At 36.2% G+C, this 24365-nt stretch overlaps 1 protein-coding gene across 1 annotated transcript in view; it reads right to left on the bottom strand.

Moving 5' to 3' along the window:
- Positions 1–24365, bottom strand: part of GRID1 (glutamate ionotropic receptor delta type subunit 1) — a 536616-nt gene that overhangs the window by 118685 nt on the left and 393566 nt on the right. The window contains exon 5 of the mRNA XM_030487824.1: positions 7877–7930. Within this exon, the coding sequence (XP_030343684.1) occupies positions 7877–7930 (54 nt within the window). The remainder of the gene's footprint in view (positions 1–7876; positions 7931–24365) is intronic.

The following is a 24365-nucleotide window of genomic DNA, read 5'->3' as shown; positions in this document are numbered from 1 at the left end:
ATTCTCAAATCAAAAGGATGAGTTAACTATGGAAATAGTGGACATGTCTGATGTGGTGAAAAGAATGAAAACAACTATTGGCAGAAGCAATGGATCTGCAGGATAGAAATGGAAAGTAAGAAATACGTCACACCAGGAGAGAGATGATGGGATGCTTTTTCATCCCTACAAAAACTTGCTTCCTACAGATAGTGAAACAATGGTGAAGGGAGACCTATGAAAACAGCAGAAATAAAAAGACTGCATTAAAGTCCAGAAAAGGATTAACAGAAATGTATTTTGAGTGAATGCTCTGAAGAGGGAAAGAAAATGCATCAATAATATTTTTCTGTACTTTGTTCTGACTGATCATCTAGGTTGAGTTTGGGAAAGTTTTATTGATCAGATGAAGATCTAGAAATTCATCTGCTGGCAGCACCACCAGCATCATTTGGAAGGTATCATCTGTCATAAAAGGAAGAATAAGGTCAACTGCTGTCTAAAATTTTTGACTCACATTCAAGTCATGTGGATAACATCATCCCAACATGGCTCAGAGTTCCCCAAGTCCCTTAGCACTCTATCTTTCTGTCTAAGGCTGGCTTACTACATTTCATCAATAAAAAAGCACCTTTGATTTTGCAAAAGCCATTATGAATACAACTTAACTTTCTGCTACCTACCTTGAAGTATTGTAGCATAGGTTGTTTAGTTGGTTTCTTTGTGAATTTATTTTTAAATTGGACAAATAATAGCACAAGCTTTTCTGAGTGATAAAGAAATGAGCTCCTATACAACATTAGAGTCAAGCTACCCTACATAGCATTAAACTATATATTGAATTGTGCAATATAGAAATATAGTCACCCACTGTGCAGTCTCTGTGAACATACACAAACCATTGGGTTTGTGCTTGTGCTAGGACAATTGAGAGTATGATTCCTTCCTCCTTTACAAAGCTTAATCATAGAAATTTCAGAATTGTTCACAGAAAAATGCAAATGGAAGAATGCATGACTGTTATGTTGCAAAATAACAAAGTTGTGCTTCATTAAAAAGAACTACTCCCTTCTTTAAGTGTAGTGCTGTGACAAATATTCACATGGGTTGGTACTTGACCTATAAGGATTATTTTTCTGCCCCATACCGCATTCCTTTCCTACAGATCAACAGATCATTTAGACAGTAAGGAACTAATGTAATGAAAATTTCACTAGTTCTCCCCACTACTCCCATGGCTCCAGTTTGAGAATTGGAAGTGAATATTGTCTGAATTTCAGCATTTGTTATTCCATATGGTACAGAATGTAGTAATTCTAGTTAAAAAAACCAAACAGAGTAATAAGGAATTTTATGTTAATAACAAATACCCCTTGTATATCATTTGATGAGGGTTAATCTGAATCAATGAGAATCAGTTCAATGGAAAAGCAATAAAGGAAAAACTGTAGGCAAGTAGGAGCTCTGACCTTCAGTTTTCAGACTTTTTTTTTTACATCTTATAATTAAATCTATATTTATAGCACTGAAAGAGACAATAATTCATTACTAGGCATCTTTCTATCAAGACTACATACAATTACAATATACTCCTCCATTTCAAATGACTGATATCAAGAAATATGTTGCTTGGTTCATCCCTGGCTAAGTCAAAACGCTGGGGCTACCACAAGACTGGATTTGGCTAACAGAATCTAATCAAATGCAGTAACTCTAGCCTGCTCACTAGTAGACAGAGAAGGATGGAGCTCCACACTGATTGGAAATCAAATGAGTCACAGTTCCCATAAATTTCATGTTTGTCAGCAAAAGTATTGAAGAAATTATTCAATCAGAAGTATATGCAGTGACTATAAACTATCAGTGCCATACCTATATTGAAAAAACATATGTGGAAACACCTACAACAGAAGATGCAGATCAGAAAATACCCAGTGGTGCTTATAAAACAGTTGTGGTTGTCTTTCCAAACTGAGACCTGAAAATATTTAGCAGACTTACATAATGTAAGATGGTGAAAAACAAAGAATAAAAAACAATGGCAGAACCTGGTGTGAAGACAGAGAGATGAGGTGGAGGAAAGTAACCAAGGAAGTTGTTCCTATTCATTATCATATTTAGATCATAAACCATTTCCCATTACTAAAGCTAATTTTTACTGCAGAAGATTTAATTGCATTTTCTTTATATTTCCAGAGTGAACGTGGGATCATATTCTTTTAATTATATCTGTTTTAATACTATACTCTTTCTCCATCTTCTGAGCTTTATAGGAAGCAAACCTATAATTTTTTCAACCTTTCCTCATGGATTGTATTTCACTGATCTTCCATCATACTAAGTATTCTCCTCTGGATTTTCAAAACTGTTCTGCATTCTCTGGTTTTAAGTCTTGCCCAAAACTTGCAATACTGTTCCAACCAGGCCAAGTTGATGTCAAGCAGAGCAAAACAATTGCCTAACTTACCTTACAAAGGATGTTGATAGTAATATATGTTTTGCAGGGCTACAAGAGTATTGACTGATATTGTTTGTTATCCACAAGGATTCTAAGTTGCTCCTGCAGGTGCTCGCCAGCTATACCTCATTTTGTAGCCATACTCTAAGTACTCCATACTTCTCTATATTGAATCTCATCTGGTGGAACGCCTCAAATTTATTTAAATAAATTGGAACTACTACAATATGTTTTAACAGTCTGGTTACAATTAATAGTTTCTATAAATCCAGCATCAAGTAAGTCAGAAAAAAGATTAAAACCTTTGAAAAAACATTTTAACATTAAGTAATATCCTTACACTTTCCGTTATCTTCTGCTATATCTAAACTTTTCTTGTTACTTTTTATTACTCCTGGTATGAGTAATTTTGCACCTCAGCCTCATTTTATAATCATTTACTTCACTGCACTTTTGCACTCCTCCTTAGCCTTTTTTTTCACCACTTTTCTTTTGAATTCCTCTCTGATTTCAAGATCTTAAAAGATAACCAATTGGAACCATAATGATACCTTATTATGCCTTCATCTTCACAGAACTTCACAGTTTTTTTGCCATCCTTTGCTCATCCTATTATCTTTCCAAAAGCACTACTAGTTCCCTAAACTTGTGAAGTTGGACAATCTTTTCATTGATGCCCATTATCCCTATTTTCCTTTTCTCACTCCTTCCTCTTCTTTAAACAGTGCCTGCTACCACCTCTCAATCGCTTTCACACCAATTATTTCCTGACTTCCTTAGCCCCATCCTTCCTTAGACATAATGAAATCTAAACTGATGGCTGCCTTAACTTTTTAAGCATGTAGGAATAACATTGTCAATCACAGGAAATTGTGAAGCCTTGTCTGTGTCCTAACATTACTTTTTCAACTGCCAGGGAAATTAAAATCCTCCATTATTCCAATTTCTTGTCTTTGGGGCTTTTCTGTCAGAAACGTACTTTCAAAAAAAGTGTATGTCTTTTGTGTATTTCCACGTGGCTATTCAATAAATTTGACCCTCACCTCTCTTTAGCTTCAGAGCAAGTACGTATGGTTTGGATGTGCAATGCTACATTGTTCTCTCTTCATCCCTACCCGTCCTTCATGAAAAATTATCTCCTACCTCAACCAGTGGCCTCGTGCTTTATCTTGCCATGTCTTACAACTTGCAGTTAAACTTCTGAATAGCAATGAAAGTTTGTTGAAAAAGAAATTAAAGGATGCATGCAATAATGGTGAAACAACTCATTTGAGTTATCAGTCAAATTCAGTACCCATTCCACCTCCATGAAGAGTAGCTGATTGCTTTGTGTACTTTACTGATTTACATGTAAAAATAATGAATGTTTAGAAACTTTGAATTAGAATTAAATATCTTGATATGAGGGAGTAAAATACTACTTTTAATTTGAATATTTCTTTCTGGTCTGAATTCTGGTTTTATAGAACAATTAATTTCTTTTATATTTTTCCTCCCTTTGTAATGGATAAAATTTCAAAACCCTGAAGTGTCCCACAAAAAGGGAAACATGGTTTCTAGGGCTATTTATACCCCCAGACCTACTGCTGCTGCTAATAAAAAAAGCAGACACAGACTCCTAGAGCATTGCTCCTAGTATAATCACATACAAATTCAGTTTCAAGTATTGCTCTTGTGCTTCTCCCATAGACATATGCCCTGGGCAATGCACAGCGTTTTCTCTGAACAGGAAGAAAAAGAGAAAGGGAGAATGAAAAATGTCATGAGGAACAGGCAGAGATGTTTGATGTCAGCTGTCAAAAACAAAGAAATGTAAGAGAAGAATAAAAATCATAGAACCACAGAATCGGGTAGGCTGGAAAAGACCTTTAAGATTGTCAAGTACAACCATCATCCCAAGACTGCCAAAACCAACACTAAATTGTATCACTGAGGGCTTCATCTACGCGGTTTCTGAACACTTCCAGGGACAGTGATTCCACCACTCCCCTGGGCAGCCTGTTCGAATGCCTGACCACCCTCTCTGTGAAGACATTTTTCCTAATATCCAATCTAAGCCTCCCCTGGTGCAGCTTGAGGCCAGGACAAGTTTCCTCTTGTCCTATCACTGGTTACTTGGGAGAAGAGACCGACCCCCACCTCACTACTACCTCACTACTACAACCTCCTTTCAGGTAGTTGTAGAGAGCAATAAGGTCCCCCTGAGCCTTTTCTTCTCCAGACTAAATAACCCTAGTTCCCTCAGCTGCTCATCATAAGATTTATTCTCCAGACCCTTCACCAGCTTTGTTGCCCTTTTTCTGGACCTGCTTCAGCACCTGAATTCAGAATTAACCCAGTATTCAGGTAGAATTACTACCTAAAAAAAATTCAAGGAATGATTTAGTATTTCTAGATGAATAAAAGTGAAGATGATAAATATAAATCTAAATGGGGGAGGGTGATTAGAAATACATTTTCTTTTTTCTTCCTCCTCAAATCTCCACTACTTTTGACAGCTCTGCAAGTTTGAAACATAAAATGTTTGAAATGGGAAAAGTAGATACACTTACAAATACATACTTTTAAAACAGTAAGGTCTTTATGAATTTGGCTTCAAAGAGGACATATAAGGGCAGGATATTGCCTGCAAAGACCCATCTTATCCTAAAAGACTTGTAATGTTTCAGCCTTCCAATGCCATACAGTGAATCCAACTCCTGAGTCACTAATGTTTCTTCTAAAGGTGACTAAGTCCTTTTGTACCTCCAATGGTATCCAAACTCAACAGATAACTCAGCACAAAGACTTGGTTTATTGGAGACTAGCAAATACAGGATCTTGACAGTACAGCTGTAATAAGTTCATTTGTTGTAATAAGCTTATCAGCCATACAGTTTTAAGTTAGCTTATCACAAGCTTGGTGGTGTTGCTTACTTAATAACATTAAAATGATAAAATATGTTTGAACTCTAAAACTTAATTCCTATCCTACCGTATGGGACAGAAGCATAAAGGAAAAAACAAAACCAAAACCAAATACAAGCAAAAAAAAAAAAAACAAAACAAAACCCCAAACCAAACAAAAAAAACCCCCAAAAACTATGTTTAAAGAAAAAAAAAAAAAACCACAAATGTTTATTGGATTGTCAATACAGAGACAGTAAAGTGGATTTAATTCAAGTAAGACAATAATAAAACTCTTCTTGAAATAATACCATGCTATATAGTCATTATAGCATTGTAAGTCCAAGGTTCAGATCCTCATTGGTTTGACAAGAGGTGGGAGACAGGGCAGACTGAGAGAAGGTGTTCAAGATCAATAGACCTCAGCAGTAAAACCTGTACCAGGCCCTTAAATGCTTCCCTAAAGTGAGGAAGGCCTAAAGAACCTGTATACAACCCAATGTTCTTCATACAAGGAACGTCAATGGAAATTATTGTCACTGTGTTCTCTTCCTACTACTGCCCCCTTCAAGGTCAATTAGCCCTGTACCTCTCTTTTCTTTCAATGGGATCATTAGGTCACACAGACCACAGGGTGAACTGAAAAATGTAAGATCCTCAATCTGCCTGGGGGAAAAAAAGAACTAGCTAAGTATTTGGCCCATTTACAGAATGGACTACATCTGGCTTGCTACTCATGTGGGATTACATCAAAAAGCTGATTTGACTCTTGGGAATGAAAAGTTAATTCCATTCTGCAAACTACAGCTCTAATCAACATCCAGTTAAGGTATAACATATTTTCCATCAAGTACACATGTAGTTCTCACTGATACCAACTGGAAATACATACATAGAAAGTATGATCAGTCTGTCCTCTTGCTAGCATGGGGATATGCACACTATTAAATAAGAAGCAAGCCTAGGGAATCTCCATCTTTCTACAGATACATCCATGTGGATGCTTAACACAGTAGCTTTAAGCACACAAAGACCAACACTTTTCTCTTAAAAAAAAAGAAGGATAATCAAAACATTTCCTCCTCTTTTTGCCTGAAAAGAGTTCTCCAAAGTTGCATGAATTTTAAAAATTTCTGTATTTGGCTGTTTGAATTTAAGTATGGCACTAATATTTTTTTTGCTAAAAAGTTGTATTTTAGATATACATTTTGCTACCATAGCTTCTCTACCCAGTCTCTGGGCATAAAAGGAAAAAAAAAAAAAAGTTCCCCAAATAAGACCAGACTTGACACCCTTTATGATGTATTTGTGTAAGCACGCACATGTTTGTGCATGACTGCTGAAGGTTTTTATTTGTGATGTTACACATTCAGGCTTCATGAAGTAAGTTTTAATATCTGAACAATAACAGCATTAATAAGTTCACAAACATTCCCTCTCTGTAAGTGGTTAGGGAAATATGCGCTGTATTATATTTATGTGAATACAAACACTAAGTCTCTGGGCATCTTGCTAGTATCTTGTAGTGGGTCATTACTGCAGCTGACAAATCAGGAGTTACTTAAATGTAACAAGGACTAGAAAGAATTTATAAAGCCTTTATAAGCAGAGCTTTCACTTTCCCTTACCCCTACTTAATTACAGAGCCTTTCTAATGCCACACAATACAATTTATAGTTACTAGTAAAAGTAGCCTATCCAAAATTATTAGTTAGGTGAAAAAAAAGGAATGAGAAATTAACAAAGAAATTGGATATTAAATTAGAGGCCATGCATTCATAATATAAAACCAAAAACAGTGATCAGTTTTTAACTTAGATATTTTACTCTTTTAACAAATCATTATTAAAACCAGAAATATATAAAATAGTGCCATTTATCCTGAACAATCAGTGATTTATGAATTATTATATATGGTGAAACATTCCAAGGTTTCCATTGCTTTTTAAATATGAGTCTGCACTGATTCCCATTAGGGTATCATGGTACTACAGTAAAATAAATAATCATAGTAGCAGAGCAGAACACCATTTGCTGCAGAGAGGAAATACTACAAATCTACACTATCCTGGATCCTGGCCAAAACACCAACACAATTCTGCACTGAAGAAAACCTTTGTATCATGTAAACGCATATTCGAACAAGCTAAGCTTGCAACTAGCTTCAGTGCTCTTTCCTCTCCTCGTATCTGAGTGCAGGCTTTCATAGCAGTGAAGGGTGAGATTCTGGCATATATGGATGCATATATTTGACGTTTCTTTTGAGATATTCTCTGCTTCCTAAATAGGAAGTGATATAGTAGGGTCAACATGAAGTTAAAAATAGTCTCCCAGCTGCTGTGAGGTATTCTGGAAGCTTTATTTTGACCTTTGGTATTCAACATATGCCAATTCAACTGAAACAGGCAAGCAATGACACCAGAGTTTGCGTCTTGTCCCATTCAAAAAGCAAAAATGCTAAGTGTATGTTCAGTTTGGTGTGTCAAACATATGAAACAAAAGATGGTGATGAGTGAATGTACCAAGCTACGTTATCTCTTTTGACTTTCTTACCTCGTTTACATAGACCCAGTGACTATCCTTTGATGCAAGGTTGGTTTCCACAGCCTACAAAAATAAAAAGAAATATAATAATCAAAATAAATAAAACATGTGAAACATATTCCAGACAGAACTTACATAAAAAGGTACTATAAAGCTCATCTTGATTGCTTTTATTGCTATTGGCATTGTCTCAGTGTAGTTCTTTTCATCTCTTCCACTGCTGCTTCATGGAAGTATCCCATTGGTGCTAGTCACATTTCTCTGATTTCAGTACCTAAACCAAAGTACCCTGTACCATGAAGATATTCCCTAGATGTACCACAAAAGCATATTAGAGTAGGGTGGTACATCAACACGGTAAGGAATCCTATGATGAACAACTGCACACAGAACATACAGTTCATGAGATTTAACTTCCGCATGCTATATCTAATGCATCCTAATAGGCTGAGTTGCTTTTCAATATGCCTCCCAAAATATACTGCCTCAGCCTCATTACAACTCCAATAGTTTAACTGTTAGCTAACCTATTTAATGCAAAACACTACTCTGAGACACTCAAGTGAAGTTCATATGAGTCATCCTCTCTTCATGTTTATATAAGACCCAAGACAAACTAATGATTTGCACGGACACTTTTTTCTGCCTTCCTGGTGTGGACTCAGATAATCACTATTATAAAGAAACAGCCCATCTCATCGGGCAGTATATTTATCCATACATATATAACCCTTATGGTTCACTAAGATGCTAAAATTGGGAAAGACTGCTAGCATAAACAGCACTACTAGTACTAAGGACCTCAGTGGAAAGATTTGGCAATATGCATAGCAGTTTCTAACCCCTTTGTTTGACATAGATAAGTTCACTTCAAGATGCTTCATGGTATAATAAAGCAATATCAAGCATCAAGAGGTGTACACTACAGTGATAATGACAATGCTAATGTCCTGCTTAACACATAGTTAAACAACTACTGTGGATTCATCTCGCCTAATAAATCAGGACAGTCCCAGCGCACACACGTATTTCAGGAGGCAGTTCACTGCACAAAGTTCTGAATGTCCCTGTCTTCAACCACTTCTTTCTTCTGTGCAAATATGACCTTATATATATTGAACAGATATTCTTATCCCTGTGTTATAAATGGCCCTATGAATCACTTAAATTAACCCGGTTAAAACAAACAAACAAACAAACACAGATTAACAAAATACTTCCAGTTACTTTTTTTAATTGAGGTGATTTCCATACCCTGTTCATTGTGTGTGGCCTCAAAACAATTGCACACGTACAGAGAGGCTCTGTAGACTGCAGTACTGGATTGGGCAGGAACATCATCAATCACCTTCCTCTCCAGAACACATTTGCATAATAAGCCTCTCAGATATTTAGCGTCAGATGGCATGAATCACCTTCTCTCATGACACTGACTACAGATGACTGGCTTAGAATAAACGCCCACGATTTACAAAGCTGCAGTAAAAAAAGTTATCCACCCTTAACACAGGCAAAGGGAGTACTGTTACCGGATCCTAGCAAAAAAAAAAAAAAAAAAAAAAAAAAAACCCCCAAAAAAAAAAAAAAAACAAACCAAAAACTGACCAAGTAGCCAACACCAACATTTAAAAAAATTACTCTTAGTTTATACTGTTAAAAAACTGAGTATAAATTACTTGTCTAAGCAATTGTATTTTAAAACTCTAATCAGTTGTGTGGCCTACAAAAACCTAAGAGAAAATTGTGGGCAACACACACACCTCAATCTATTTCTCATGTTCACAAGGTGTACTCCTTTAAAGAGACAAAAATCCCAAAAGAGAAACCACAAAGAAGTCAAAAGAGAAAAATCAACACAGACAGGGCACAGGATTTATCATCATCTTCCTAAACAGCATTTTGGGAAATTAACTATGGCTGGTGTCAAAAGAGATGAACACATCTGACAAGATAATTCTCTCAAGCATGGCACGAAAAATTTTCTCCCTTGGTAATTGTCTCTCTTGCGTTTCTTTTAAGCTGTCGGTGACCACCTAACTGAGGAATTGCGACTCTTAGGAAAGCTAGCAGTAATGAAAGTAAGGGCAAAAACTTGTAAATTTTCTCCCTGTTTAGCCCTCTATCATATTCAGACAAAGCCAAAATAGCCAGGTGCTGTAACATACAGAGGAAAAGCAAAGTGCTGCCAACATTAACAAAGCAGAACTAAATAATGCTCAGGTGCAGAGTTATTGCACTGGCCACATTTTGTGATTTATCTGCAACAGTGAGCAATTTGTATAAATAAATGCTAAGTCTGGGAAGCCACAAGAGCCAGGGAATTTAAAATGAATTACTGTGACTCATTCTTCTGGGTTCACATATCTCAGCCAAAGTTTTTAAAATGAAGTGCCTAAATTTAGGTTGCTAAGAGTTTATCTTTAGTCATCAGAGTGCTAGACTATTCAGCACCTCCTACAGAAGTCAACGGCTCTGCATTGTAAAAGCCTGAAATGTATTTAGAAACATAACTGTAGATAGGCAAGTTTAGGTATCTATAAATATCTTCTGTTTAGAACTGCAACACATAGCATGAAATATTATTACAAACCAAGACATGCTGAGTGGAAGCAAAAACTTCTTGTATTTTGTGGTTCAGACTTTGTACCACATTTACAGACTGCTGTCCTAAAGAATCCTAAAATGAAATATTGAAAGACACGTCTCAGAGGTTTCAACCTTCTTACAGCACTGTATTGGAGGTGTATTGCTAGAGGCTCATCAAAGTTAAGCAGTGTGAAAAGCAAGAAAATTTATTCAGAATTCTCAGAATAAGAAAGAATAACATGCTCTTAACTTATGGGGTTTCTTTTTCTTTGAGGAGGAAAAGGTATCAGCACTTGGGAGATTATGGTCACCCCTTTTTAATTAGTTTTTTAATTATTCAAGCTGTTCAAGATCTTACCATTTTAAAGAAACAGCCCATCTCATCGGGCAGTATATTTATCCATACATATATAACCCTTATGGTTCACTAAGATGCTAAAATTGGGAAAGACTGCTAGTATAAACAGCACTACTAGTACTAAGGACACAGCTTGTGTCTCCATCCATTCGAAAGAAAAAAATTGTCAATGAAAAATCCTAAAGGATCAGTTACAGCTTATTTCATAAATGCACCCTTATATTAAAGAAAGCAGGCTAGGAATTTGTGTGATCACTCTGGCTGAGAGAAAGCTCTGCCATCTATTGGAGCAGGATTCGTGTGATAAAAGATGTTATTGGGGGGTTTTGTGGAAAAATTACTTATACAGGTGCAAAACATCCTAGTTCTTTTTATACTCTATATGTACATACCATCTAGTTGATACCTGGGACTAATGCTTCAACATTTCTACCAAATAGAAAATCTGCTTTTGAGATAAACAACGCACTGCAAATTAAAGACCATCTCTCTCTATTTTCTTTTAGACTAGCAAATAGCTTCTACAGATTCGTAAAAAAAAAAAAGGAGGCTTTTTTGAGACTGCTTGCCCTTCTTCCCCAATTACATTTCAACGGCCAAATGTTAAAATGCAGAACCCAAACAAGAGAATTATAATTCACTCAGTGGACCACTGTTAATGACATATACATGATATTTTCAGAATTGGGCCAGGCTGGGAAGATGGAAAGGGGAGCAGTGAATGTAGAAAACTTTATAATTTCTCAGTAGAAAGCATTTGCAATAGAAATGACACTGAAAATCAAAATATGAGCATTAAGATTTCAGATCTCGTACCAACAATAATAGAAGAAAAGATGCTTCATGAAAAATGATCAAAGATGTTTTCATGTATATGGCTTTGTTTACTTTTAAATGTGTAAGTTTAAATAATTTACTGCCAATAATCCATGACAACCTTATTTTATTGGAATACAGTGGAGAACAAATATTTACATTGCCTTTATGAATAAGTAACTTGGTTCATTATTTTATTTAATGGCAGTTTCAGGTTTAAAAGAAGTTAGGAAAGTAAGCAAAAAATACTGCTACATACAGAAATAAAGCAATTCTGCAGGGAAAAAAACTAACCCACACAATCCTTTCCTGACCTTCTCAAAAAATCTGAAACTGAAAACATTTCCAAGCGTATAATGGCTGGCTAGTAACAGGGAAGGCTCTTTTCCACAATACCTGGTTGCTTTGCTAGGGTCAGCACCTCAGTATAAACAGCAAAAAGCAGGCTGTGTAGAAAGGAATGTAGGGATGAGTGGCTGGACACAACTTAGAGAGAAGCTGGTGTGTGTGCAGACACAGGCAGACTGTGTTCAGTGACAGCAGAATGTGCTGAAGAGTTTAGGCTTACACACATCTGTGTTATAGTTACAAACCTGTTGTCTCCTTTGTACTCAGGGGACAGGCAGTAGGAATGTCTGGAAGCCCCATAACCAACCCCAGGATCCTAGAAGGAAATGTATTGCAGACGGCAAACACAGATGGTCCTGTTGTGTCTACATTTTTGGAAACAAGTGCTGCCACTCTGAAATCATAAAAGAACCACCAGAGTGTTTTGGTAGGAGGGATATCAAAGTAGTAAAGGGTATTACTTGCACATCCTCTACCTTATGGTGAGGATAAAGAGCATCATAGCTTTTCAGAAGAAGAAAAAAAAATAAATGAAAGAGAGGGTAGACTGGGAAGTTCACAGTTAGAAAATAACTTGGAAAGAGCATCCTAAGAGATACTGAGAGAACACAAAACCAAAGCTGTTGCCAACCGATGACTAAGTACAGCTGGCAGCAGAGAACAGATACACCTGCAGCATGGCGAATGCTCTGTAGAGGCACCAGCAGATACACCCAATCATCTCAAGACTACAGCTCCAGGAACCAGGCCCCGTTTACAAAGCTTCTCCTATGCAGCTCTATTCCAGCTTGCAACCCCACTGCAGACCCCTTCAACCAGACAGACTGCCAACAGCCAGCCCACAGGGTGCTTACAACAAAAAACCAGGCACAGAGTGGGCTAAGCAATGAGTATCTGAAGAGCAAGCCTTCAGGAACCTCAAGTTCTTTTTAGAGATCACAGCTGTGGGGGATGAGGATGGAAATACTTAAGGTCAGCTTTACTACTATGAAATATGTAAATAGTAAGATATGCCTTCATAACAGGCAAATATCACAAATCTCTGGTTCTTCCAAGGTAATTTGTCACCTTTCCCTTCATGTTTCTAAAGCAACCAGCATGACATTGACAGATAAATCTTTTTTTTCTTCCCCCCCACCCCAGGTTTGTTTGTTTTTAAATTACTCATATTGAAAGTATAAGTAAAAGGCTTGGGGAAGTAAATCTCTTCTCTTTGCAAATCTTTCATAAAGGATCAATCTCAATCCTTACAATTAATTACCTGCTTACTTTACATTTGCCAATGGACAGGTTTCAAAAGAAAACTGTTTCCAGCTCATATTGTCCCAAGCAAGGTTATAGCCAGCGACCTGCTTCCAAAAGTAGCTTTTTTTCCACTTCACATCTTTGGAGAAATTATTTAACTACTGTCTTCACAAAAAGTAAGAAAAAATCTTCAGAACCAATTTGAAATCTATTGCAGTAAAACAGCAATAGGAAAAAAAGTCACTACCTTCTTCATACCCTTTTGGAAGCCTGAGCCAAACCTAGCTCCAGCTGCTGAGTTTCACTGCAGGAGTTGGACCTATATTTTTAAAAATGGCTTTGTTCTTGATTTAAATGTCCAGGAAACACCTTAGGAATCAGGAACCTGGTTTAGATCCCAAAGAAGAGATATAGACCAAGTTTTCAATGCAATACATCTGACAGCAATTAATTATACACTATCAAAGTGCACCTGTTTATCTTAGAAGCTTTGTGTATGTCTCAGATACAAATAACTTAAGATAGGAGATATGAAAAAGTCAATTCTGGTAGAGTAGATGAGTTCAGTCTATATCCTCAAGATACCTAATTTATATTTAGAAACTTCTTTAATTAAAATAGTGCAGTTCTTGTCCAGGAGTGACTTGCATAGGTAACAATTTCACAGAAAAACAATTTCTCCAGAGTAGTTACTGAGATTCTTACACTTCATTAGAACCTTTCTTTCCTTTGCATTTTAAACAAATACCTCCTGGTATCTCCAGAGAAGCATAAACCCCATAATATTTAATAGATAAAAAATAAATAAATAAGCATTACTAGCCACAATAAAGTATTTATAAAAATAATTTAAATCTTCTTATAGTACTTATGGTGTATTAAAAAATACTCAAACATGTTATTGTTTCTAAAGCTTAATTGGTAATGGTACCATTGGTACAGGGATCAAAATGAGATTTTCCAGGTGACAGTACAACATCCCAACTCTAGATGAAATTTATAAAACTAAGACATTTTGGACTAAGAATCTTGAAGAGAAAAAACTCAGTTGCAGTAAACTGAACCAGGACTGTAAGTTTACTTATTTAATACAGGTTAATTAAAATGTCTAAATGTCATTTCAAAGTGAAATACAAAATTCTTCCTTCTTTAAATGGTAAAATGGGAATTTAAAGAGGTTACATGACATACTTTTTCAGATCAGAAAATCAACTGCACCTGACCCTTCCTTACTGAACACCATTCTCCATGAAAAATTTGTACTTTTAACAAAAAAGTTTTGCCATAAATTCTATGTTTTTCCTTTTTTCAGAACATATTCCTAGAAATGTGCACGTACACACATTAAAAAAAAACACTTAAGAGGCTTACTGATTCCCTGTCTTTCAGTGATCACTACACCTCATGTCAATCATACAGTTAATTTCCCTACCTTACAACAGCAGCTGTCAATTCCAAATCTCAGTACACATTAGCTTCATTAAAATCATTAATGAACCACAAGCATAACATGCTTGTAAAATCCACATTTCTCGATAATTCACTGTATTACTTCATTTTTCATCTACATTCTATAAACATATTACTAAAAAACCTCACTCAGTTGGGACATTTTTTCATGTTACCATGCACTGTTACATTAAAACATGAAGCCTGATATTTCCTTGTGACTCTTCTGCGGAACTACATTGCTAAGAAAAGCTATTCTTCCCTCAATGGTACTGATAAAGCACAAGTAATTATTGAAAGGCTATCATGAGATTGGATGGTATTTTAATCATTCTGGGCTCCTCCAGTAGTATAAGCCTATAAATCTGGCATATTCTGCTTGAAACTCCCACAAAAGCTAGGCCAAATCAGTCATATAGATCTCTATGTTCTCCTACTCATATGTCTAGCCATTAGTCTGGGCTATCTATCTTCCTGTTCCCCAAAAAATGTAACATCTCATTTATGGTGTCTGTCCAAATGATATGAGAGGGTCTTTTCTTGATCTCTCAGTTCCTCCATGAGCTAAATAACCTCGTAAGGGAAAAAAGAGGAGGGATGGGGATAGAAAGGCGTGGGGAGTAGGGGGGGTGGGAGAAGAAAGGGGGAAGGGGAGAGGGAAAAAAAAAAAAAATACATCCTAGAGCAAATTCGCAAATACCGTCCACAACTGAATTCTGTTTTCAGTTGCTAATAAGACATTTCACGCAAACAGGAATATATGTGACCCAAAACTTCACCAGATTTTAGCACACACCCCTCCAGTTGATGAATGCTGATTAGAAGATGTACACAACATTTTGGACAATATGATTTGATAATAACCCAAACTGATAATACTAATAATATATTTTAAAGTTTGTACTGCCTGTAACTTAGGGCATAGGTGATCAGGCAAAAGCTACACTGACGGAAATTTATGTAAAAGTTTAATGCTAAACAAGAGAAACATTTGAGATGAAGAAAATCATAAAGAAGAGTAGGAGAAGAGGAACCATACGCTGCAACTTCTTCTGGCTTGCATGGCTATAATGTTCTTGAGTAACTACTGTAATATATAACATTGCCTATTGTTTTAACCTTAATCATTCTGATGTAATGCCTTGGTATTTCTTTTAATCTTATTCCCATTTTATAGGCAATGGTTATTATATTCAATCTCTATTGCTGTTCCATTTAATGCATATTCCACTGAATGATGCATGAAAGTACTGTATATGGAACTCTTCCAAATGCATTCAGTAAGAATTTACTTTTCAAAGCTCAAATGTCACATACTATTTATAAACATGGTAACTGTTGACCATTTAACTACGTGGCACAGTAGTGACACTGGATAATTGCACACCTGTCAAAAAGCAACATTTCTGTAATGACATAAATCTAATGTTAACTAAAGAACATAAACTCTCAGAAATCTTGTGCTTAAAATTTTACCAGACACACTCTGAGTTGACTTTGAAGACCCAATTAAATCTTTGAAATTAATAACTAAAATTTGTTCACTTAGACACTGAATTTCTTTTTGAAGATAACAGGTTTGTACACCTATATCCTATTAAGAAAGTAGCTTTTTAGAGACAATTTTTTAATGCTTTAAGAACTGTACTTCTGAGAGAGCGAAACTCGAGAGAACAAACTAAAACTTCACCAGAACTGGCCAGCAGTTGGAGCTTGGTTGTTTGGTCCTTTTTCTTTTTCTTTTTTTTTTTTTTTTTGAGTTGGTTTGCTTTGGTTCTTATCCTGCCTCTCATTAAGAGAAGAAATTGTCACTGAAACAATCTGGCAGTTTAAGTTGTCTGTTTGTTTGGAATGCCTACATCAGGTTGACCAGACATAGGTGTGATGGTTGAAAATACCTTCTCAGGCATAGAACCTGGGTAAATAAAACTATTTTCAGCATGAATGATTGCTCTTTATTCTCATAATGAGCAGCTGTTCCACTGTCAGAGTATAACTTACTTCAGTATGTACCACCAGCCTCATACGCTGGGCTTTCTCAGCTCTAATCAGAAACAATAGCTTCAGCTCCAACTTTAGCTTGCGCTGGAAGTTGAATGTAAATTTATAGAGTTTGCACAGATTTTGGTCTTTTTGTAAGTATAAACAGCAATTGGTAACTATATCATTAAAGAACAACTTATACATTCTTAATTTCCTCTTTTAAAAGAAGTACGTTTTGTGTTGACAGCATGATAGTTGACGCTCCCAAAATCATGTATCACAAACTTTTTGGTGAAAGAATCAGCTATAGGATGAAGAAACTGCTTTGATTTTCTTGAACTTATGGTTTTAATTCTGATTCATTGCCTTTGGCACAAAGTTGCTTATCACTGCAAGGCTGTTATTTTACATAGGTTATGGGTTTTTAAACTCTATGAACTTGGACAGGTATGTCCACATCAAAGTTTACCCTGTCCATTATCCACCTCTTCTTCTGTCCACATACATTTCTCTTAAATTCCTTAAAAATTCTGGTTTTAAGCAGAAAGACGACAACACTGGTCTTGCCTCAGTCTCAAACAATCACTTTCAAACCAGTCTTTTTCTGACTACAGCACTCTAATTTTAAATCGCAAAATAAATACATAAATAAAGCAAAATCCTTACAGGTCTGAGCACCTTCTTGTCATCAGTGCATTTTATATGCACAAGCAGTTTCATGGGCTGTGTGAGCTCTAAACAACATCTTAAAGTTCACCTTAACCGTCTCAAACCAAAAGACTCTTCCAGATCAGATTTGCCAAAAAGAAAGAGTATTTGCTTTTGTTTATATTGCATGAGGATACTTGGCTTCTGTGTACTTGCCAAGTGATAACACTTTCAGGCTGCTCTAGGAGGAGAGAAACCTCTGGGGAGCAGTAACAGTGGTAATGGAAGGGCTAAATCACCCTCTGTATGTCTACAGTCTTAATGACTTTATGCAAAGCCCTACAGGCTAAAGAAAGGTAAGCAAAGGTAGACATCACCTAGAGCAGTGTACATATACTTCACACACTAGTGGGAATTGGAGACAAGCAAGTCTACTTTTTGGTCAGTAGAGTTTTCTTCCAAGCAGCTTTTCAAATATTCACTATTTGGGTCAAAACCTGTATGTTTTGCACCCATGCTTTCTCAAAGCTTGCAGAGATGCATTGGAGCACCCACACTTATTACTAGCAGTCTTTATCAGCTTTATCTTTACTAGCAAGAATGATATTAAAAATATATATTACAGTAATCAGCAGATTTTACTAGAAAACATACTTAATTTTCCTAAATGCTTGCAAAATGTTATTCAGGAGAGTATGGCAAAGTTATTAATTTTAAAATACTGATTTCGTCCTTTGAAACAATTTCCACTTCTTCTAATTAACACAAGCTCACATAGTGTTTGCAAAGTTACAGACAAATGGGTTTATGAGAATTAACCTTTCTACATTGTCTGGAGCAAGAGCTTATCTTCTGATGCCAGGGAAACCAGCATTCATTACAGATTATGCCTTGATTCTGTTCTTGAAACCAAACAATTTTTAGCATTTTAACTAGTGTTAAATGTTTTCGTTAATGTTTTTCTCATTGTTTCTGAGGTAGAATTCAGACAAAACACAGATTTGTGTAAGAATTTCCATGTACCTGAGCTTCTGTACAATTCCAGAGGAAAAAAGAAGTGAATTAGGTTTTTAATCTTAAAATCTGAGCATGTTTGACTTGCAATATACTAATCTTAGCACTGATTTCTATCAGGATTTTTTTAGATAAGATTTTACCTAGGGAAAATTTTTAAAAGACACTGTCTTGGAAAGCCAAAATGCAGTTTGTGAGAGTTAAATGTAATAGAGGAGGGAAAAAATATTACATTAGAATAGACTATTTTTACATCAGGGTTACATCCATTATTACAGGAGACTTAAAATAATGTGATAATGTTACTAGCTGAAAAAAAATAAAGACACATCCGTAAGTGGTGACCTGATGGGAACATTATGTTATCACCTGATAGAAAACATGGAAGAGAAGAACTAAGGACTAGAGAAGCATCTGGGCGCATGGGAGAAATTCCAAAAATTTTTTAAGACAACACACACGAAAGAAGAGAAAATATTAATTTGACATAATAGGAGTTGTAAATACCTCCAAACAGAAAGACCTGGAGCATGTAAGCACAAAGACAAGACAGAGGACTTATCACAGATGGCAAGAAAAAGAATGCGTAACAGGGCAAGATAGCTGCACAGAGAAACAGAAATGCTGAATATAGCAAACAGGCAAGCAAAAAAAGAGACCAGATGAACTGCACAAGTACAAAGAATATAAAATCCAAGGGCTGAGACTTATTGGTGATGAGGACAACATACAGAAAATTAAAAAACATAAATGAAGGAGAGGGAAAAGGGGACAGATGAAAGAAAATAAAACTGGGAAGATTGGAGATTCACACAATCCCAAGAACTGTTGAATTGCATGAGGGACAGTTTGACTGGCCTGCCATCAGAAAGCACAGAAGGAAGAGGTCAGCAAGCTGGGAGAATAAACATGGCCTTGAGGCAAAAAAGAAATAAGACCCCCAAAAAAATTATCTTTCTTCACTTAGGCCGGGTGTCATTGAAAAGTTACTGCTGGATAAACTAATATTTATTCATAGGTGAGAGATGCACAGTACAAATTAAAGCAGGATGTAGCTAATGAAGAGGAATAGGCAGAAAAAAACCTGTGGTAAAAAAAACAGTCAGTAAATGTAACCACTGAAAAGTATTCTCATTAAAATGAACCTTTCTTAGGTGAGTCATTCAGGTAAGACTTTCAGTGCTGGCCTTGAGTGACTAAGTCTGAAACTACTAGAAGCAAATTAAATATTAAAGAGTATATAAGGCTCACAGTCTCTAAACCTACTTTTAATTTTTAAAGCTATAAAAAATTGTTAATGAGGATATACTAACAGGGCAGTGCAAGATGAAAAAACAGCAATATGAAGAATACAAATATGATGACATTATAGTCAGAAATAGAATTGTATTTATAGCAAGATAACAGAAAACAAATAAATAAACAGGACTTTATGGTAAAACAGACTGAATCTGTGTAATGTGAGGGAAGTATAATAAAGGAAAGAAAGACTTCCTGGCATAGTGGCCCTACAGTCAAAGTTGAGTATAGAAGAATAACATTTACCCATTAAAAAGTTCTACAGAGGTGGTATGCATTTAATAAATTTTAAAATCTTAAAGCCAGAGGGAGCAAAAAAATATGATCTTGTTGGATAGTGCAATCATGAGTTAAAAGAAGCTAAGCGCAGACGAGGTTCTTAGCTTCACAATAGAGGACCTTAAAGAAATTCCAAATTTCTTCTAATGTCCTTAGATTTTGAGCCTTCAGTTATCCCATTTTCTCAGCAGTTATTCCTTTTGAACCTGAAAGCTTTACTCGATTATTTAATATTATCTGTAATGATCCTGACAAATATTATGAAAGGAATTAACTATGATAGAAAACTAGAAAGTATGATAAATACAGAAGTATTTAGAGAGCATTTAAAAAGATGATGGCTTCTGAAAACAGAAACATAATTATGGTGAAATTCACTACTATTGAAAATAAGGTCAGGCACTCAGAGAACAAAAAAGAAATATTTGCTGTTATTTGAAACTTCTTCAGTTTGAAAAATACCAGAGGCTTATTAGAGGTTTAGTATCTGTCATCTAGCAATTTGTGCACCCATGAACAATTAGAGTCTAAGATATATCCCTGAAATGTCAAAACAGTAAGAAAGTTTGAATAACAACAGAAAGAGACTCCTGTAGTCACTAGCTAGAGTTTAAGTTCGGGTAGTTTAGAAGCAGAATCATAAGACAGTATGCCTGCTATATTTCAAGTACTATTTTAAGTACCTCGGGAGTATAAAAACCAAAGCATCCCAACTGCTAAACTCACATGGCCACGCTAGCACAAAGACACATGGATACAAGTAGGATCACAGATATATTCTGGCTGTGAATACAAAGATTTCTAAACATTATGGTGAGATTCTGAATTCATCTCACAACAGTAGTGTCTAGCCAAAATAAACACAATTCCATTTCAAGGGAGTGCATGATCAATCTATGAAAAAAATTATGGAATATATATTTATGTGTTGTGGTGCCCTCTCTTCTCAGGGGACAAGATCAAGTAAACCAGGAGTTCATGTCTCATCCTTTACCCCTGAGACAGCACAGAAACACAGCAGCAGCCTCCTAGGTTTTATGAAAAAGACACAAAAATATGCACTTCATACATTATAGACTATGGCATACATGAAATACTTAATATTGAGTTCCTGTTTCTATTAGTAATACAGGCATTCAAGGTTTAATATCTCAGATGTTCCAAATTACATCTCCAGGAACTTGGCAAGCAACTTGTCAGCTTCAATGCAAATTGTTTTTCCAAGCCCAAATTGTTTTTAAAAGATTAAGGTGTTCTAATTTTTTAAAGCAATAAATACAAAAGCAGTAATCCTTTACCATTGTGATAGGGCTGTCTACCATAATCTATATTATTTACTAAAGCTTGACTGTAAAAGAAAAGGAACTAATTTTTCAAAGCCTATTTAAGTAGCTGAATTGCTATGTTCCAAATTTAGGGCTGAGAAAAGAAGACTGATTACTTCAGCTCTGAAGAGCTCAGATTGAAAAAAAACCACCAACCAAACAACCCCACCCCACCCCTCCCAAAGATGGTATTCCATGGAAACCATATGATTCAAGAATTAATAATGTAATATGGGATTAATAACTCCATTTGAGTTATGGGAGACATGACTGCATCCTCAGGAGTCTTGTGTCTCTCAAATACTGCTTCAAATCCTAAAAATTGGATAGATTCAGATTATATTAAAAGTCAGTTAGTCCATATGATTTAGTAAAGTAACTCTGTTAACATGTCTTTACAAAAGACTATTACAAACAAATACACACCAAACATAAGCAAAGAAATCTTAGGCTTTACTTTCTTGACAAAAGTAGGTATATGACAGAGTTCTGGGGAGCGGAAAAATCCACACACCACCTACTATGTATGGTGTTCAAATCAGGCTGGTTTACAATAGAATGGAGAAGAAAAAGCACAATAATAACGTAGTACTATTAGACCTTTTTTGCAGTTGGAAATCAAGTCAAGTGCGTGATAAACATCACACAACATGACAGAACAAGGAGCTCAAGTCACTTGTCTTTGTTCAAGGCCTTCAACAGTAATCCTTGCTTTAAAAGCCTGGATCCTTTCTTGCCTTCAGTAGCACCAGAAGGGTTCATCACAGCAAAGGATGTGATGAACATGCTGCTTTCTGCTCCAGAAGAGGGAAAAGAAAACACAGGCTTGGAGATTCTCTGTCAGTGCCTCAGAGGCCCTCACCAGAAATGCATTGTTACCGTTGTCTCATTTGGTATCTTGGTTTGAAAAGTACTTTAAAATTATGTACCCTTGGCTTTGTGCATAAACCTGTGCCTTTTATGGCTTTCTCCGTTACAACATTCAAACTGAAAACAAAACCGTTACTTAGAAATCGCTGCAAGTTTGCACTTGCATATCATATTCTATTGTGTCACACCTACAGCTACTCCTAAAACTGTGGTTAATTGTTTTCAATCGAACTCTGGAAGGTGCAGAAGTATTTTACCTTCATGAATCTCAAGCTCATAGACAGAATTGTCCAGCCACAATCCAGAATCACTCTGCCCTTCCCTGGGTAGATATACATTGTGTGCTTGTGTATATGCACATTTGTGTGGATATACTCCCATATATATGTGTACCCACACATATGTCTGGGGACGGGCACATAAACAGGAAAAGGGGAGAGAAGAAAACCAGGCCAGCAGCAACATCCAAAACATCTAGCTCCAAGAATCAAGGATATTTTAGACAAAGTTGTGTAGTCACCACACTGAGTGGACTCAGAAAAATTGACTTATGGATTTATCATAAAATTCCTCAAAAAATATGAGCATATTTCCTCAAGTTTGATGTACAGGAATAACTAACTTCATATTATATATGTGCATTTACATAGATACAAAGACATACGTGTGCATAAAATGCTGTACATCTAAGACTGACATAGGTAGGCAAATCACAGTTGCAAGTGTTCAGGGAGCTGCATTATCTAGAACAGCAGAATTGTATTAGTATGCTACTAGCTATGCTAAGTAGGATTTATTGGTCAAGTTATACACTTATCTGTAAATTAATATAAACCATCAGACCACACAGTTTGTTTATATTCTGCCTATAGGCCATGTATTCATTCCCTTCTGTGGCTTTATGAATAAGAAAACAGAGGAAGGCAGTCCTTTTGAAACAGTTTGAATATGTACATGTTTTTGTCATTAGCTGTTGGCTTCTAGGAGAAAGATGCCTTTCCCACCCAGGGCAGCACTTCTGGAACAAGTAGCAAGAAGCCATTTCCCCCACTAGATTTACTATTGCCTTCCCTTTGACAGCACATTTCACTGCTTCAGTTAGCTGTGTTAGATGATATACTACATGTCTGGGATGTGTGCAAGTTGCTTCTCACAGCAGCCTACATACCATGCTCAAACATCGCGTTCCCTAACCTCCCTTTATCCCCTGTTTCTTTTCATTAAGTCTATTCAGCAATTCTCTCTAAAACGTATGTCTTGGCTATCTCTGTCAGCTGACTTCTTCCTGCCCCTTTCAACAAGCACAAGACATTACTCACTTACCTGCTGCATGGCTGAAACAGGAAAAACTATCAGTCAAGTGAAAAGACTGCTGTAGCACACTCCTGTGCTATTATTTTGCTTTCACTTAGCTATTCCATACTTCCTATTTCAGAGAAAGATTTATTTGCCAAATTAATTACAAGTATCCAACCAGTCTTTATTCTGAAACCCTCACCAGCTACTTCCTTTGTTCCAAACCTGGAGACAAATGGAGCAGTTTGCCCTCATCTGTAGATAAAACTCTACAAACATAAAACTCTTGCTCTCTATACCACCTTTTTCCTCTTGCCTCCCCAGACACGTTGAAGAGTCTACAGCAGCTTTGAAAAACCTTTATACCACCAATTTTCCTACTATTTTAAAAATGGAAGATAGATGTGCCAAGAAAACCTGCTTTATAATATCTCAGTTAGTGAGAGACTTGGCTGCAGTGATCACAATATTGTGGAGTTTAGGATCCGGCTGAGCATGCTGAAGGTTAGTACTAAGACAAAGGTTTTCTATTTTAGTAAAGCAAACTTCAGCTTGCTTAGAGCTCAGTTGGGAGGGATTCTGTGAGAAGCTTCCATGGAGGATAAAGGAGCTAGCAAGTGCTGGGAGATTTTTAAGAACACTCTCCTGGAAGCACAAAAACAGTTCATCGCCTTTAAAGGGAAGGGAAGTAAGTGAAGCAGGAGCCCCTTAGCTTAATTGTGAGCTTCTGAGTCTGCTCAAAACAAAAAGAGAAGCATACCAGAGATGGAAAAGCAGATTAATAACCTTTGGGAATTACAATGGCTTTACCAGGGTGTGTAGAGATACAGTCAGAAAAGCAAAAGTTCAGCTCAAATTGAAATTGGCCAGAAATGTCAAAAACCACAAGAAAGGGTTCTTCAGGTACATAAACAACAAGCAGAAACAGAAGGAAAACATTGGCCTGCTGTTAAGCAGGGGAGGGGAATTAGTCACCAACAAT

This window comes from Strigops habroptila, chromosome 5 (genome assembly GCF_004027225.2).
Source record: "Strigops habroptila isolate Jane chromosome 5, bStrHab1.2.pri, whole genome shotgun sequence".
NCBI classification, from domain to species: Eukaryota; Metazoa; Chordata; class Aves; order Psittaciformes; family Psittacidae; genus Strigops; species Strigops habroptila.
Note: the sequence above shows the minus strand (reverse complement) of the source record. Positions and strands in the feature narration are given on the sequence as shown.